General features: G+C 46.9%; 1 protein-coding gene across 7 annotated transcripts in view; it reads right to left on the reverse strand.

Annotated features, from left to right (window-relative positions):
* The window catches only part of LOC149354285 (uncharacterized), a 101,344-nt gene that overhangs the window by 38,906 nt on the left and 45,539 nt on the right, over positions 1–16,899 (reverse strand). For 2 of the 7 annotated variants that reach the window (XR_016291269.1, XM_089583259.1), the window contains 3 exons: positions 3,049–3,165; positions 1,739–1,882; positions 1,347–1,469 (listed from right to left, as the gene is read on the reverse strand). Coding sequence is in view for 6 of the 7 variants with exons in the window: in XM_089583259.1 (XP_089439385.1) it covers positions 1,347–1,469; positions 1,739–1,766 (151 nt within the window). In the remaining variant the exon portion in view is untranslated. The other 5 variants (XM_089583264.1, XM_089583261.1, XM_089583263.1 and 2 more) reach the window with 3 other exon arrangements.

Here is a 16,899-nt window from a genome sequence, read left to right on the forward strand (position 1 = left end):
CTCATTCGAAAGCTGAACAATCAAAAACCGCCCGGAGGCATAAACTTCCTGCATAATGCCTAGTTAACAGGGGCGCTCACTAAAACTGGAAGAAACTACTAAGTTTGGAAGTAGAGTCATGAAGTTAACCTGCAAGAATGCTGTAAAGAACGGATGTGAGAAATCTCGAAAAAAAGAAGAAATGGCAACTAGCTGTTTCACATACAGGTTCTCTAGGCGCAGCCCCCCTGCACAAACAGGCCTGAAAAGGTTATCACGCCGCATGGGCTCAAATTTAGACGATCAAACAAAGGTCCCAAATATACGCTGGAAACGCTGTATGTAATGTCTGGCGCAGTGAAGTACCTGGATAGCGTAAAAAATTGTTGTTCCCGGAAATGTGTTGCAAGCCTGGATTTTTTTTAGGCCACCAAACCGCGTTGCTTTGTGGCGAATGAAGGTGAACCTAGTGTATGTGTTTCCCTACGACTGTGTGGTAATGTGAGTAGGTGTATCATCCAAAAGGAAGAATGAAATGTCAATTAAAAAATTAATGATTTTGCCTTCAGAGCACGTAAGCAGTCATAAGTCCTCTGCGTAGATTTTTCTACTCCCCGATAAGTGGAGGCCGACGGAGGCCGACGGTCATATATAAAGCTGACGAAAGTGCAGTCGCTTGAGTTAACAACAGGTTGCGTAAAATGACCCGCATGTTGATGGCATCAGCGTGCATCAGGGTGCCATAAGTTCTCCGCTGTTTATGAAAGAAATAAGCCCCATTGCCTTAATTCTTTTGGCAAATAGTGTATATCTTGCGGGCGCCGAGCACGAACAATAAAAGGCATGTTGACTAACATCGATGCCAATATTGATCCCTGAGGCACACGTCAAAAGGATCAAATGGCCCCGCGGTGTCTCAGTTGAAGCGTACAATAATTGTTCTGCCTTCTAGGAATGATTTTGCAAATCTCTGTGCCCGCGAAAGCAAATGGAGTTTTACGTCAATAGAGTATAAGATTTCTGCATGGCTCATACCATCGTATGCTTTTTCGACGTCTGTGAAAAGAATGGCCTGAGCACTGCTGCTGCAAATTAAATACAAGATCACACCAAATCAGCCAGCCCTCCTTCAATGGCCAGGGATCGATAGAAACTAGTTCGGGCGTTGTCCTAGAAACCATGCTGTGCAAGCGACCATGAATCCAGTTCATATTTTCGCTCCCAGGTTCCAAAGCGCCGACGCAAGCAAGATAAGAGTGAAGTTCCCTATGTCTGTCGCTAGCGCCTCAGATTTCGGAACCGGGATCACGTCGGCTGCTTTTCAGGTTGTCTCGGATGGTACCGTCCAGCCATGCTTGTCGGTGTACCATTGATTTGTTGATGCCATCGGCTTGTCGGTGTGTCGGGGAGCACCACGATCACAGCGCCACTCATATTCTTGTCAGGATGGCGTCGATCCAGTCCGGGCACCGTCCTCCTTTTGCCGTCCCCTGTTGCCGGAAGTGACTCCGGCAATTTAATTATTTGGTGCAAACCGATATTAGACAAGAACAAGCCGTTCCGGATATAAACACAGGCAGTCCTTTCTGCGTCAGAAGGAAATGGTAGTCCATTGATATCAGCGAGAACTACCAGGCGAGGCACGAACATGAGGTATTTGCGAATATATTAAGTTGGGCATGCTTAATTCTAGACTTCGCGGATTTTGCGCAGTATTTAATATACGCCACATTCAAATGACTCCAATGAACAAAATTACCTTTGTCCCTGTGCAGGCCACATTGCATTGGGAGATCGAAGTTAGGGTCGAAACGGTGAAGGGGGTCGTATTGCCGTCTCCATCGCACCACAGCTTGCGCAGTGAGCGCCAGGCATATGCGGCGCCTTCAAGTTTTGCCAATCCCTTCGACAAAAAGAATCAGGACGAGCTCGGGTGAGCCACTGTCCGCCGCTCTGGCTGTGCTACAGCGAAGCCTTGGCCTACCATGCATATTACAGAATTTGCTCACTTGCGCCACTTGCTTCCGTATGGCGACTAAATTATTATATTGAAATGAAATTTAAGCGCACACTAAAAACGCACACAAGAGGAGGATGCACACAGGATAGCCGCTAACTTCATCTGATTTATTCGCAGGTAAGAGAGCGAAATATATACATAAAACGAGACATGCGCTGTAAAGAAACCGATCGTCATATCACAATGCGTGCTCAAGGTATCTGTATTCTGCCTGCAAAAGATTAACTGCCGTGTCACTCACACAGCCATGCCCCCTCTTCCTGATGTGAAAGGCTTCTAATAATTCACGTGCGGTCTTATCACCGCCTCTGCCAAGTATCTTTATCATTTCAGCCGCGGCTCGCACGCTCTGCAGTTCGCACAATGGTCTGCCAAATGTGTCCCTCCACCCCTTCGTGGGCGCTTAAATTTCATTTCAATATAAGCTATGCACCATCTAGCCCAAACAGAAGTTTTGTTAAATTATTAACCCGGAAATGGTGTCAAGTGCCCGCCTTCCCGGCCAGCTCGCGGTTTAAGCACGTAAGCCAACAGAAACATACAAGCGCCTGATTACTTCTATCTCGAGCTCATACCAAGACTTCAACCCTACCCTCAGGGCGAAGATATGCTCTTCTAGTCGACTGTCTTTGTGTATAGCTGATCAATCATCGGCGCTTCTCCGCCGCTTCTAATGCGGCAAGTATTGCGCAAATGTATTTTTTGGGCTGTACGGGGGGATATGGTCTGTGTATCGTACGTGTGTCTTTCACCGTGTCTGTCAACCTTTTTCTCGCTGCACCCATTTTTCGAAAAAAATGCGCATCAACAATACCACTTCCACGTACAACACGTGCCTCTAAAAATTCCAACGGGCAAAACTTTCATCCCAAGAACACGGATGTCTAGGTTTTACGAGTGCAGTGACAGTATTCTATGCCTATAAGAGCCCCGTGCAGAGCCTAAGCTTGGCCGTCGAGTTAAAATAGCAAGTCAGCACAAGAAGGGTCGCTCATCGAGATGCTCATTTTCGAGAATGACCCTCCCCTCCCCCCACCCACAGAGCTTACCTTTAGGCCATTCGATACATCATGTCGGCGCCTTGTCGGCCGGTTTGCGCGCTAAGCACCCCTCTGGTTGCGATCCGCCTGGTGCGTCGGTGTGCCCCGCGTCATACTCAGACTCTCCTGGGAACAAAAGCAAGACCGCGACGATGAGTCGGGCAGCGTCGCCTGGTGGGAGGGAGGACGATGACGCGTCTCCACCGACTCGGATATCTCGCCAATGTCGGTGCCTGGTGCGCACACAGGACGACAGGGGGAGTGCGACGGTGAGCGTCTGGTGACACTGTTGTACGCGACGGCGTTTTCTGCCCTAACCAGAACAAAATCGCACGCCAAAGGGACGTCGTGATGTTGCTGTAACAGGGAGGCGTTCCGTTATAATTTATGCGAGCTTATCGCTCCTCTCATCGGTGTAGACGGTATCACATCGGCGCGAACGGTTGCCATTCTCAAGCCAATCTAATCCATGACATCAAGCGGCCCCAAGCTGCCATTAAACGCTTCAAATGCTATGAGCTGGCCACGATCGCTTCTCCAAAAAAAGACATTAAAAGACTGTAAAAATTCAAATCGAACCCTCGTGAATTCTCGGTTTCTCTCAACGCCCCAGCCAAGGCCTCCATCCAGGTCATTTTTCAGCGGTTCCGGGAAAAGGCGGAGCTGCTAAATTCCAGGTCTTCACGCATTTCATTATTCCACCATCCTGACTAAAGGGTAAATTGTTTGGTTTGCCGTCTGGTCGCCTACTCGCTGTGCCCGCGCTCTTAGTCTGCGCTTCCACAAACCAAACATCCGTTTGCGCGCTGCGCTCGACCAAAGAGTGAGTTCCGTGGTGTCCCGCGCTTGCACGCTGGAAGGCGTCGAGGCTTATGGCTTTTGAATCCGCCCAAATAGGTTGCAACACGTTGATGGGCTAGGCCTTGCAGATTCGTTCTGGCACTCTCCAGCTCTCTACCTTTAAGACGAAGTGTAAATAATTCACCTAAGAAGTGCATTAATAAGTGCATTAGTAAATAATGCACCTACTCTAAGCTCCGACATTGTCAAAATTGGGGTTCCGCTACGAACTGAACTACTCACCGGATTCCCTAATACCCCACACCCGTCACAAGTCTAGTTGTGGACGTAGTCAATGTCTCGAAATTAAATCGCCGCAGGTCTTAATTCAATTACACAGTTTCTGGCCAGGGGAAAAACCGGGTTAAAAATTTAATCTAACCTTAGATTAGCTGAAGCTCAGTGTACACGAAGTTGACACTGAGTTTCTTGGCAAATATTTTGTTTTTGTTCAACCTGTCTTCGTACCGTAAGCAGTATTCTGCCACTGGGGAGTTGTGGCATACGCGTAAGTAACGGCACGTGTAGACGTACAGCATACCAGCCGGATGCCTGCAGCGCATGCGCAGTGGCCAGGTGAGGAGGTTGTCCGGCATACGCCTACTGGGCTGCGACTACCGGAGACTCTCTAATATCTTCTCGCTACCTCTACACTTCATTGTCTTCGAGCCGGGAGCCTCTGATTGGTGCTTCGGCTCGGGCAGCAACACGTCGACAGTCCGCGGCAGCCAATAGGATCGCAGTGGAAAAAAGTTGGCACGCATCGACAACCGTCAGACCGAATGGCGGCGTGCGCTACTTGCGTAACTAGGTGTTTTTCCAGCGCGGTCTGAGACGAATGTATGTGCGCAAGACACGCGACGGAAAGCGTCTAGTGATAGACCGGACGACAGAATCTGATTCTTCTCGGAAAGCAATCGCCTCGCACACTACGTATGGGTGTGCCGTAGTACGCGCCGTTGCTAAGCATGGCCGCAAGAATCGTCCTTCTGGGGATTTTCAGTCATTGACAGCTGCTCTCCTCAGCATCAGTGGCGCTCGAAGACCGACACTGATAGCAGCAAGATGGCTGCCAGCTTAGACAGCAGAGCTGCACCGCTGTGCAGAGCAGGCAGCATGTTTCGCGACACCACATGTCATGGCAGGCGCCGGGGTACGGCCGGCCCGGTTCAGTCCACGTAGAAGGTAGAAGACGTTCTGTCTTACTGCTTGAACCACGCGGGGCGTGACTACGATATAACCAATGCCATAAACCAAGCACGCTTTAGTGTTGAAAAAAACTTGCTATTGATGTAAAATATATCCTGCTCTCTGGTAACTCGTCGTTGATATTATGATTTTACTTTCATCAAATTCAAGCGGCACGCGCCGATCGTTAACTGCTCAAATTAATGCAGAGTTGAAAGAAAAAATTGATGGATCTCTGGCCCTAAAATATTCAAACTCTTCATCGAAAAGGAAGGAGGGTTTGCTTTCAGCGCCAGCGTCATCGGTTCTTTATTCGCGCTTGTCTGCGACCCGCCCATTGGTTCCCCGGCTGGGGCAGCAACACGTCGAGGCAGCTCGGCAGCCAACGGGAGCCCAGAGCAGCGCCGGTGGCGTGAGTCGGCCAGCGTGGGACCGGATGACGAACTGCACGCAGCGCCTGGCTCGGTTTTCTACCAGGACGGTCGGCGGCGAACGTGCGCTCAAGACGCACAAAGGAAAGCTTCTGGTGACACACCGGATGGCAGAAACCGATCTCTTCCAGACAGCGAGGCACACGTGTACTGTCCTTGACTACGATTGCCCAGCACGCTGTCGTCATGTCTGCGAGAACAGTACCTGGGATTTTTCCACCTTTGAGGGCGGTGTTTGTCAGCACAGATGGCGCTGTCGTATCGTGAAGGCGATTTTCTGACTGAATGATCACATGCTTATGTGCTGCCCGGCGCTCCACATGCTCCACGCTATGCATCAGGCGGCGGAATAGAAAAAATATTTTCCTTTATCTTCATATCTCGTCCACCTGAGAACTCACGGGAGTAAACCTCAGCCTAATGATAATTAATGGAGTTTTATACCGCAAAGAGACTTTGGATAATGAGCACCGTACTTTAGGGTTCCGCATTACATTCGCCCGTCTGGGTTTTTTTTAGGGTTCAGGTTAGGCCTATACTTCCGATCCATTTACGGTAAATTTGTGCCCGTGTTCTCAGCAACATAGCTCATTCGGGTTTTGGAATATTTAATTCCTCACTTTGGCTTATTTTTACTGCACTATAATTGTGGCTTCGTACCAAATATTCAGATTTTTATTGTTTTTTTCTGAGGCCATAATGTCTTTGCTCTCATCATATGCAACATTGGACAAATACAACAAAAATGACATTGTGCGATTTTCGAGACCAAAGACTAAACATACGCTTACTTCAGCAATTTTCCCATAAACAACCTGCAATGAAACACCTACTGAGTAGCCGCTATCTATCCAGGGAGTACAAGTTTCCTTTCTGTGCTATTTTGCTTGTCAGCTCTCTTTTGTGGCTTCCCTTTTGATCAGTTCTGCATCTGCCCCCACTAAAATACTCTCCGGTAGTGAAATTCCCAGGGCCGTGTTCTGTAATAAGCCGTTTCATTTGGCCGTGACGTCAAAGTGACCAACGCAAGAGCAGGTGAGAAAGCAAAGTGCCCAATCACAGACACTGCCTACCTGGTCGTGGTACGGCCGCTAGCCACCCCCTGATGATGCATGCAGTTCGGCCGCGCCGCACGGACCACGCTGAGCCATTTCGTTGCACAAACGGCGCCCAGTTTTTTTGCCGACACTAGATTAGCGGCGATTAAGCCCGTCAGGCGGGTCCAACTTCTCGTCGGGCTCCGACGTTCATGACCGCCGTGCTCGGACGCGTAACGCGTCTACGGGCATGTTTCTGCCACGACCATCATGACGTCTTCGCAATCGACCTGCGTCACTGGAAGCAGCGACTGTTGAGGAGGACCAAATGAATCAAAAATGCAATGAATGGTTAGAAAATAAGAAATTCAGTTTTGAAAACACGCCATTTCTGCCTTTTACATTACGTGGAAATCATGTAACCGATCGAATACGATTATCGAAATCATATTCGAGGTTTCGAGATTAGTATAAAGCCATAAATTGGTTGTTTATTTTTGGTTTGGTTTACCCTATGCTCTTAACATCGACTGAAATCTCAGTAAACGAGAAAATTTTTCCACTTAGCCGATGCCGTGCCATCGAGGCTTACGAAACCGTACTTGACAGCAGCACACTACTGTCATCGTAGGCTTAGAATATCATCCATCTAAGACCTCGTGATTTAGAACTTTGGAGATCAACCAAAAAATGGATGATGATTTAGCACAGCTAAGCACGAAACTTTGTGTAAAACAACTGTTCCGAAGTCCATGGTAGAGAGAGGGTGCGGTAGATGGTCCTTGGCGATCACAAAATGAACAAGGGAGGGGAAAACCTCAGTTTGCTAGAGCCAACGTTTCGACAAGGGGACTTGTCTTCGTCTGGGCAAAGCGTTCATCATCGGCAGGGATTATATAGGGCCTTCGCTCCGAGGAGGAAGGCCCCGGGGGTGGGGAAGGAAAGTGGTGTGGGAGGGGATGCGTGTCAGGAAGGGGAGGGAGGTGAATCATCATTCGCTAGGCTGCAATAGTGCAACAACCTATATCCGGGGGGTATGCAATGAACAAAAGGCTTTGAAGGGGCTGCGACGGGGGGGGGGGGGGGGAGGCGCTGGGTGAACCTGCAAAACTCAGATAAAAGGATTAGTCAGCGTGGTACAGGGAAATGATAACAAGGTAAAAAAAAAGGGGGGGGGGGCTGGCACTGGAAGGAGAAAGGAAGGGGGGCATTTCCAAGGAAGGACTAGGCAGGGGGGGGGGGGGGGGGGAATGGCTCGTGTTCAGAGAAAGCCAAAAAGTGGGGGAAGAGGGGGTAACAGGAGTGTCATGGTTTCCGAGAACTGGTAGCAGGGGATTAGGAGAAAAAGAAAAAAAAAGAAAAAAAAAGGTGACCAAGGAAGAGGGTGACAAGGCCGGAAATGGGGTGGAAGATATGACTTGGGAAGGGTGCAAGGAGCGACAATATACTTATGTGAGGTTCTAGGAAATAGTCTGACCACGTGCAAGATTTTTTAATTTAAAATTATGCTGACCCTGGAATGTACCTGAGAGATTCCAGGTTTCCTCTGGACATGTTGATCCCTGTTGGTTGCAGTGTTTTAAATTTGTGGATTAGGAATGCTTCTCTGTATTTTCTGTCCCTAGTCGATTTGAAGCCTGACTGAAGAATGAACAATTTGAGTTCGTCGAATTTGTGATGGCGTTGATTAAAATGGGTCGACACTGCCTTCTGTTCATTCCGTGTTGTGTCAGCCCGGTGCCCGTTTAATCTGGCACTCATTGTTTGTCCGGTTTCTCCGATATATTGTTTCTGGCAGTAGGAGCACTGGAGCATGTAGATAATATTGGACGATGTGCAGTCAAAACTGGTCTTTATATCGAAACTGAAATCGCTTGCCGTACTTTTAACCGTAGTGTCCCTTTGTAAATGTTTGCATGTCTTGCATCTGGGTCGAGAGCATGAAGTTACTGTCGGTGGTGGTTTCTTACCGAGCCTAGCGTGCACCAGGATGTCCCTCAGGTTTGTGTTGCGTCTGTATGTTACCCTTGGTGCGTCGGGAAATATTTTCTTGAGACGGTCGTTACCAGTTAAAATGGGGTGGTATTTCCGCAGGATATTGTTTATGTTTGGAAGCGCGTTTGAGTATTTCGTTATAAGTGCAGGAGGTCGTTGACTGTTAGCTTTTGTTCGTTTTTTAAGAACTACATCTCGTTTCAAAGTGGTTGCTCGTTGGAACGCATTATTAAGGGTTGTCTGTGGATGGTTTCTGGTGATTAGTGTGTTTTTTAGCGAGTGGAGGTGTTTCAGGTAGTCATCGTCGTCGCTACATATTCTTCTTAGTCTCGTTGCCTGTCCTACGAATATACCTTGTTTGCAGTGTCTTGGATGATGGCTAGTGAAATCTAAGTATTGTTGTCGGTCAGTAGGCTTCCGAACGTGGGTCGACTCAGTTTTCGAATATTTCGGGAGGGGGCCACCCAAATTTCAGGGGTGGGCCAAGCCCATTTTGGGGGTGTCCCAGCTCGGCTCAAAACATGGGTCAACTCAATTTTCAAATTTTCGGGAGTGGGCCACCCAAGTTTAAGGCGTAGGCCAAGCCCATTTTGGTGGTGCCTCCGCTCGGCTCCAAACGTGAGTCAACTCAGTTTTCAAATTTTCGGGAGTGGGCACCAAATTTCAGGGGTGGGCCAAGACCATTTTCGGGGTGTCCCAGCTGGGCTCCTAAGGTGGGTCAACTCAATTTTCTGATTTTCGGGAGTAGGCCACCGAAATTTCAGCGGCGGGCCAAGCCCATTTGGGGGGTGTCAGCTCGGTTTCGACAGTGGGTCAACTGAATTTTAATTTTTTCGGGAGTGGGCCGCCCAAATTTCAAGGGTAGGCCAAGCCCATTTTGGTGGTGTCTCAGCTCGGTTCCGAATGTGGGTCAACTCAATTTTCAATTTTTCGGGAGTAGGCCACCCAAATTTCAGCGGTCGGCCAAGCCCATTTTGGGGGTGTCCCAGCTCGTTTCCGAATGTGGGTCAATTGACTTTTAACAATTTTTGAGTGCGGGCCACCAAACTTAAGGGTAGTTCGAAGCTCATTTTGGGGGTTTCCCAAGTAGTTTCCGAACGTGGGTCAACACAATTTTCAAATTTCCGAGAGTTGGGCCCCAAATTTCAGGGGTGGGCAACCCCATTTTTGGAGGTCGGCCAATTCCAATTGAGACTAGGTGATGTCTGTTTTCTACCCTAGCAAACCCAAGTGCAAACGGCAGTCAAATTCAGCCGAGGTCATTTCAACTCAAGGGCAAAACTCAAAGGTCGAGGCTTCAAAGACCCATCGGCTTCTTCAGAATCGCTAGTGAAGTGGTGCTTTTGCATTTAAGAAGTCCCAACGCTGCTGCCTTCAACGTTGAGGTGTTATATTTGGATGACATCATCATCAGGGTCATAACTTATCTGTCAACGCTATGTCTGTCAACTTCTCTGCACTCGCCCCGTCAGAGCTGCGTTGTGTCTTGCCTGGTTCTAAGTGGGAAAGTTTCTGTCGGAAGGCGGAAATCTTGATTTAAGAGTCTCGTCAGCGTGCTGCGCTCACAGTTTTCTGCGCATTTCATACAAATACGTTTGCCTACTCACTACAATTTTCCTTATAAAGGTGGCGCCGGAATCTCAGTCACAACCTTCTCCCACATACAGTTTGTCACGCGGATCCCGTACCATCGCGACGTCAGCAAACAAACTGGAATACGGGACACCGCGCCCTGGTATCCCTGTGCGTGCTCACGGAGCAAGAAAGTGCCCGTTGAGTTCAACGACCGGGGTAGCGGCCTTCAGCGACAGGCGTAACCAAAAGCGCGGTCTCTGTGCTGCAGACAATCATGAGTTAGCTTAAAATTGCAGCTGATCCTCGCTCATCTGCTTCCGGTTCGCCGCGTGCCTTGATCAAGCTTACGCTGTATTGAGAGGGAAGAAATTCATAGTTGACCTATTCTCATCCTCATGAGGCTTTGTGGTGGCCATTTTTTTCAGGAACACGTAACAAACTTGTTGCCCCTTTTGGCTTGCTGCGCGGGCAATGAAGGAAGGGTGGTGAGTTTACTGCTACAGCGCTTACCACGCAGTGAAAAGCTCTTGCGCTGCGAACATACATTCGGGGACACTTTGATACGCCTCGCTTCCGCTAGGCTTTTGTTTTAATGAGTACACGCTTTTACGAGAAGCAGAATTCAGTGCACCTCTGTCGGCCCATGTTCAGTTGCAGTCAGGCGCGAGATAGAACACCCGTTAGCTAAAGAGCCCATGCTTGCCTCATATAGGGGAGGGCGGCGCAATACGCGGCACAGATTTGCACATCACCGCTTTCTTTTTCTCATTCGTAAACAGCGGCGAACAAATGTGACAGAATCATTCATTACCGCCCGGGCATCTCACTCGGGAAATATGGAAGGGACAGCTGAAGCAGACCACAGCATAAATTTATATGCGAAAATTTGAAATGTATATCACCCCACCAACGGGAGAGAATGGCACGGGCTTCTAAAATATAACTTCACTCAATATTGCAAAGATTTCCCATAAGCATGCTTTCATAGATATGTAAACAATATTTGTGACCAAAATCCGCATGTAAACAGTGTAGCCAGGCAGAAACCGGTACTGCTCTGCTCAATGACCCGCTCAGTCTACAGGCAGTTCAACAGCCAGGGTTTGCGTATATATGCTGTCTAAGCAATCATTTTGAATTTCAAGCCTTCTTGGCAACATTTTTTTCAGTGTTAGCGTCGCAGCTGCAGCTCCCTCCCTTCGTCTCCGTCGAATCGACGTGCGACTTAGTTCGATCGCAGAACGTGAACGGAAGGTTTTCGACGTGATTGGAGGTCAAACCTAACAGAGCTTGCTCAATTGGCAGAATGTATTTCTGCAAAAAACCTTTATTAGTCGTGGAAAGAAGTGCATCCCTTCGATTTCAAAGAAATTCTGTGCAGTTCCTCTTCTTCACGTTCCGTCATTTTCTTTACTGTTTCGTGGTGGGCGTCTTTAGGCGCCCCAAAAGGCTTGGCTGCGCCGGCGCTTATTCATGCTCTCCACTGCTCTCTTCTTGCCTTCTTTGCGCCAAACATTAGTCCATGTTTTTTTTTTCTTTTCGTACGTTCCGATAAATCCTGGAGGTCGACAAAACAAGGGTAGTGTTTTGGAGCGAGCAATAAAACAATTATCGTTACTTTAGGCCCCGCATAAAACTACGTAGCATTTTACCCCACGTGTATCCTTCTGCTAAAAAAATTTCCCCGTAAGAGCGCGAAGAGCCAGCCCTCCTGAACACTTCAAAAGTTTAGATGGGTAACTTATTGTAATAAATAAATGGTTACGTAATCCAGGACGATCTTTTTCGGTTGCCGTGCACCGTACCGAAAATTGGGCCTTGCAGAAAACCGCTCCTTTTAGGCTGCTTTGTTGTTTTCCAAGGCACTTCGCAATTCTTTTATCTACTCGGAAACTAGAAATTTTGACAGCCATAAGGTCAGTTGCTGTATACACGTGGTGGGTCACGCCAGCAAAATATCAATGTAATTTTAATGCAGTCTTAAAATTTACGAAGCGCAAAGTAGTAAAGGCAAATTTAGTCATTAATGGCTTATAAAAGTATGGCTGATTTCAGAATTTATCAAAATGAAAGGTTGAAATAAATAGCACCACATAATTAATTTAAACTTATTAGGCCCAAAGCCCTATCCATGAGCTTGGCTGAGAGATAAAGCCTCTGCGAACAATTCCCCAAGATTGTCCAAAAGTTTTTGTACTACGGTTTTTCTTATCACGCATTTTAACAATTAAAATGGCAGTTTAGAGGAATTATTTCTCCCGGTCGTCACCTGCGAGTCTCGATGCAGTAACGACATATATGCTTGTTCCCCATACGTGCTCGCTCTTGGCGTACCTGTGGCGCCTTGCTCGCTCTTGGCGTTCTTGAGCGAGCTCGGTGGCATTGCCACGGTAAGGTCATCCAACCCGATGATCTTCGCCATGCAGGTCAGTCAACCCTACTGCCTTTTTACCAAAAGATCGAGCAACTATTGTCTTCTGGAGCTGCCGAGTCCACGGTGCTGCCTTTCTATTGCTGCTGAGTGTGCGAATGTTATTCGTTCTCTGCTATTGCTGGCCGGAGATGTTGAAACAAACCCAGGCCCCGACAGAGTTCTCGAAGAACTGCAAAAGCTTTCTGCCGGTCAGTCCCAGCTAACCAGTGAGGTTCAGGGACTCAGGAACCAGCTCACGTCTACCGAAAAAACTATTGCCGACATAAGTAAGAGACTGGCTGACCTTGAAACGCTCCATCAAGACACAGCTGCCCTACGCACTCGCCTAGACACAATGAGCGCTAATACCACTGAAATAAGCGGTCAGATTTCTGAAATAGATGCCCCCATAGACGATGCCGAGAATCGTTCATGAAGAAATAACTTAATTTTCTACAGCATCACAGATGACAACCCATCAGAAACATATGCCCAATCCGAAGAAATAGTCATCCGCCACTGCTATGAGACCCTGAAGCTGACAATTGATCCCAAACAAATAGAGCGTGCTCACCGTCTTGGACGCCACTCAACCGAACATCTTCGCCCAATAATAGTTAATTTATCCTCCTTTAAAACGAAGGAGTTAATTCTTTCCAAATGCACTATGCTAAAGGGTACCAACTATAGCACTGGCGAGGATTTTTCACTCCGGGTTCTTATTATCTTATTTGTGTCTTATTATTTGTCTTATTGTGTCGTCTTTCTGTGCGCATAAAAGAAATCTGAGTATGAACCAACTAGCCCCACAACGTATATTACTGGATTACAGGATTCCGCTCCGTCCTCTCTACCTTGTCTCATTGTGTCGTCTTTCTGTGCGCAAAAAAGAAATCTGGGTTCGTGCCGCACGGAAACAGCTCGTTGCATTCGCCCGAAGCAAAGAAACAGCATTTTCATTGCGCTACAAAACACTGCATATTGGTTCGAAGCGTTATGCATTCGACGAATCCTCACAGACGGTGCAAGAATTCACATAGCAATCGGCTCATCATCATGCAACCGTGCGTTCACTCAATAGTCCTCAAGAAAAGATTCCAAATCTTTCTTTTTCCATTATCTTCACAAACATACGCAGCTTTATTCCCAAGCGCGAGCATGTTTCTAATCTTGTTTCCTCATCCGTAAGCTACATACTTATACTAACTGAAACATGGCTAACAAGTGACATCACCGATTCTGAAGTTCTGTCCGACTTACCAAATTTGAACGTGTTTCGGAACGATCGCAAAGACTACCGAGGCGGAGGTATTCTTATTGCCACTAACCAACAGTTGCCCTGTTCAATTATTAACATCGATTTGCAGCTTGAAATATTGTGGGTAATTTGTCGTTCCGCTCCCCAGCTAATCATACTAGGTGTCTGCTATCGACCTCCCAGCAGTAACCCAAATTTCTCGCATAGCCTTGGTTGTTGCCTAAACCAACTTCATATTAAGTACCCTAACGCATGCATCCTTCTCTTTGGCGATTTCAACAACCCTAGCATTAATTGGCACAACATAACATCAATAGGCAACGCAGAAATAACGAATTTCATTGATGTGTGTCTCAACTTTAACATCACCCAATTAGTAAAGGAACCAACACGCGTTACACACGAATCTTTTAACATTTCGGACTCGATATTGACTAATCGCCCTGAAAGTTTATCATCCCTTACTTACCTGCGCGAAATTAGCGATCACAAAGTTTTACATGCCACCTTCACCTTTGCCACCGGATTGCGCCAATCGTATCAAAAAACGATCCGCTTGTACGATAGAGGTAATTACAGACGATAAACAACCAACTGCACAATTTTTTTCTAATTTTTGAAACAGGCTTTCAAGACCAATCTGTTCAAAATAACTGGCAAACTTTCAAAACAAAAGTATTAGAACATGCGTCTGAATTTATTCCCACCATAACATTTTGTGCCAATCGTCGTAAGCAATGGTTCCCGAAGTCATTAAAAACGCTCGAAAACAAGAAAACAACGGCTATTCCGAGCAGCAAAACTCTACCCAAGCCCATGCCCTTGGAATAAGTATTACGAGGCTGAGCACGTGTATTTACAATCCGTTCGAAACGCTAAACGCACATTTTTTGGTGTAGATCTGCCAAAAATCTTAATCAACAATCCGCGAACATTCTGTCAAGTACTAAACCCCCAGCAGACACGCACTATCACTCTTACTAACGCACTTGGACAAGAGGCCAGCGAGGTTGATTGGGCGAACATATTTAACACTGCATTCGCATCTGTTTTCACTGAAGAAACTGACGTGCCACCACCTGATACAACTGCATTTCCAATATCTCCAATGCCTTTACCCACACTTCCTGCACATGGAATCGCCTGTATTATCGAAAATATAAAATATCATCCTCAGCAGGTATTGATGAAATAAACTCGATCCTGTTAAATAATACTCGGCACGTTTCTGCAGCATACTTATCTTTACTGTTCGCTCAAACACTGCACACAGGTAACATACCCAGCGACTGGAAAGTGCTTAAGGTCCTTCCATTGTTCAAATCAGGTAAAAAAGAATCATCCCTTAACTACCATCCAGTGTGCCATGCAAAATTATGGAGCATGTCATTTTTTCGCAAATAATGCATTTTCTTGACTCAAAACATTTTTTCTATCAATCTCAGCATGGATTTCGTAAGGGTTTCTCCTGCGAAACACAAGTAGCCATTTTCGTTCACCATCTGCATATAAATCTTGATTCTAACCTTCAAACCGACGCAATCTTTCTGGACTTTGCTAAAGCTTTTGGCAAGGTACCTCATGAACGCTTACTACTAAAACTTTGCCTTTTAAAATAAAACCCTAATGCTTTACAATGGCTAAAACAATTTTTAGCAGGTCGCTCCTAGTTTGTATATGTTAATAACCAATCCTCTAATTCACTCCCAGTCACATCAGGCGTTCCTCAAGGTTCAGTGCTTGGTCCCCTTCTCTTTCTTATATATATCAACGATTTACCCATGCATGCTTCCTCTAATATCCGCATGTTTCTCAATGACTGTGTCGTCTACCGCACAATTAATAACCCACCCGATCAGCTAGCACTCCAAAACGACCTATCATGTACAGAAGACTGGTGCAGCCAGTGGCTCATGGAGCTTAACCCCAATAAGTGCAAACACGTGTCATTTCACCGCAAACGCAAGCCCCTTTTGTTCCCTTACGCAATCTCTGGCGTCGCAGTAGAATTCACCAATTGCTATAAATACTTGGGTGCAACCCTAAGCCAGGATCTAACCTGGAATGCGGATGTCACTAACATTCTATCATCAGCTAACAAAACCCTTCGTTTCCTGAAACGTCATTTGCGCCATGTACCGCCAAAGGTTAAGCTTCTTGCCTAGAAGTCCCTCATTCGAACAAAACTTGAATATACATCCCCCATTTGGAGCCCTAACCAAATCTATTTGTTAACATCACTAGAATCGCTACAGAACCGAGCCACTAGATTCATTCATTCTTGTTATTTATATGATATCAGGATATCATCTTTAAAAGCGGAGTTGAGCCTAACAAACCTTGCCTGTCGTCGTCTTATCACCAGTATGTGTTTATTTCATAAGTTTTTTTACAGCTCATCGCGTATTCCACCCTACATTAGCCCTCCACCGCGCATTTCACTCCACCTTGGTCATCCACTGCAAGTTTCCCGTCCACAGATTCATACCACAGCGTTTGCCTTTCCTCGCTCAGCCAAAGACTGGAACAGCCTTCCACACGACGTCGCTGCAACCACCTGTCCATCCTCATTGTGGAATTGTATAACTGCCATATTTAACGAATAACATCTTTGTACATATAGTTTGATTCTATCTGTACACACCCCTTATGTAATACCCCCTAACTGGGGGTCTTTAAGGTAATAAAGTGTAGTGAAGTGAAGTGACCTGTGGCGCCAAGAATATACTTTCGTCATTAGCTATATTACACGCATGCCCGTACCACTTCATTTCTTACTTCGCAGGCCACTTTGGTCGGTGCGCCTCAAGTGACGCTCCATCCCATCTGTCTACACCTACAGCCTTAAATGAAGCATCAAGAAAACTGAGGTGTTTTGCCTAAACGCTCCTAAGAGCGCATGGTAAACCACCCCTCGGATGGCCAGGTCATATAGCGTCTCGTGAACCGAAATGGCGCAGAAGTCGCAACGTTCATCACCTGACGTATTCAGCGCTTTCCTTATTGCTATTCCGCGTGCAGGCACAGAAGCCTCTCCAGTGACTGTCAACAAGAGGGTTCGAGAAAAAAGTGGGTGCGCTCGTCGGATTGGAATCACTTGAGTGCAGCATGACTCCCGCAGCG

This window comes from Amblyomma mixtum, chromosome 3 (assembly GCF_055824585.1).
Source record: "Amblyomma mixtum isolate Tamu chromosome 3, ASM5582458v1, whole genome shotgun sequence".
In the NCBI taxonomy this organism is placed as follows: domain Eukaryota; kingdom Metazoa; phylum Arthropoda; class Arachnida; order Ixodida; family Ixodidae; genus Amblyomma; species Amblyomma mixtum.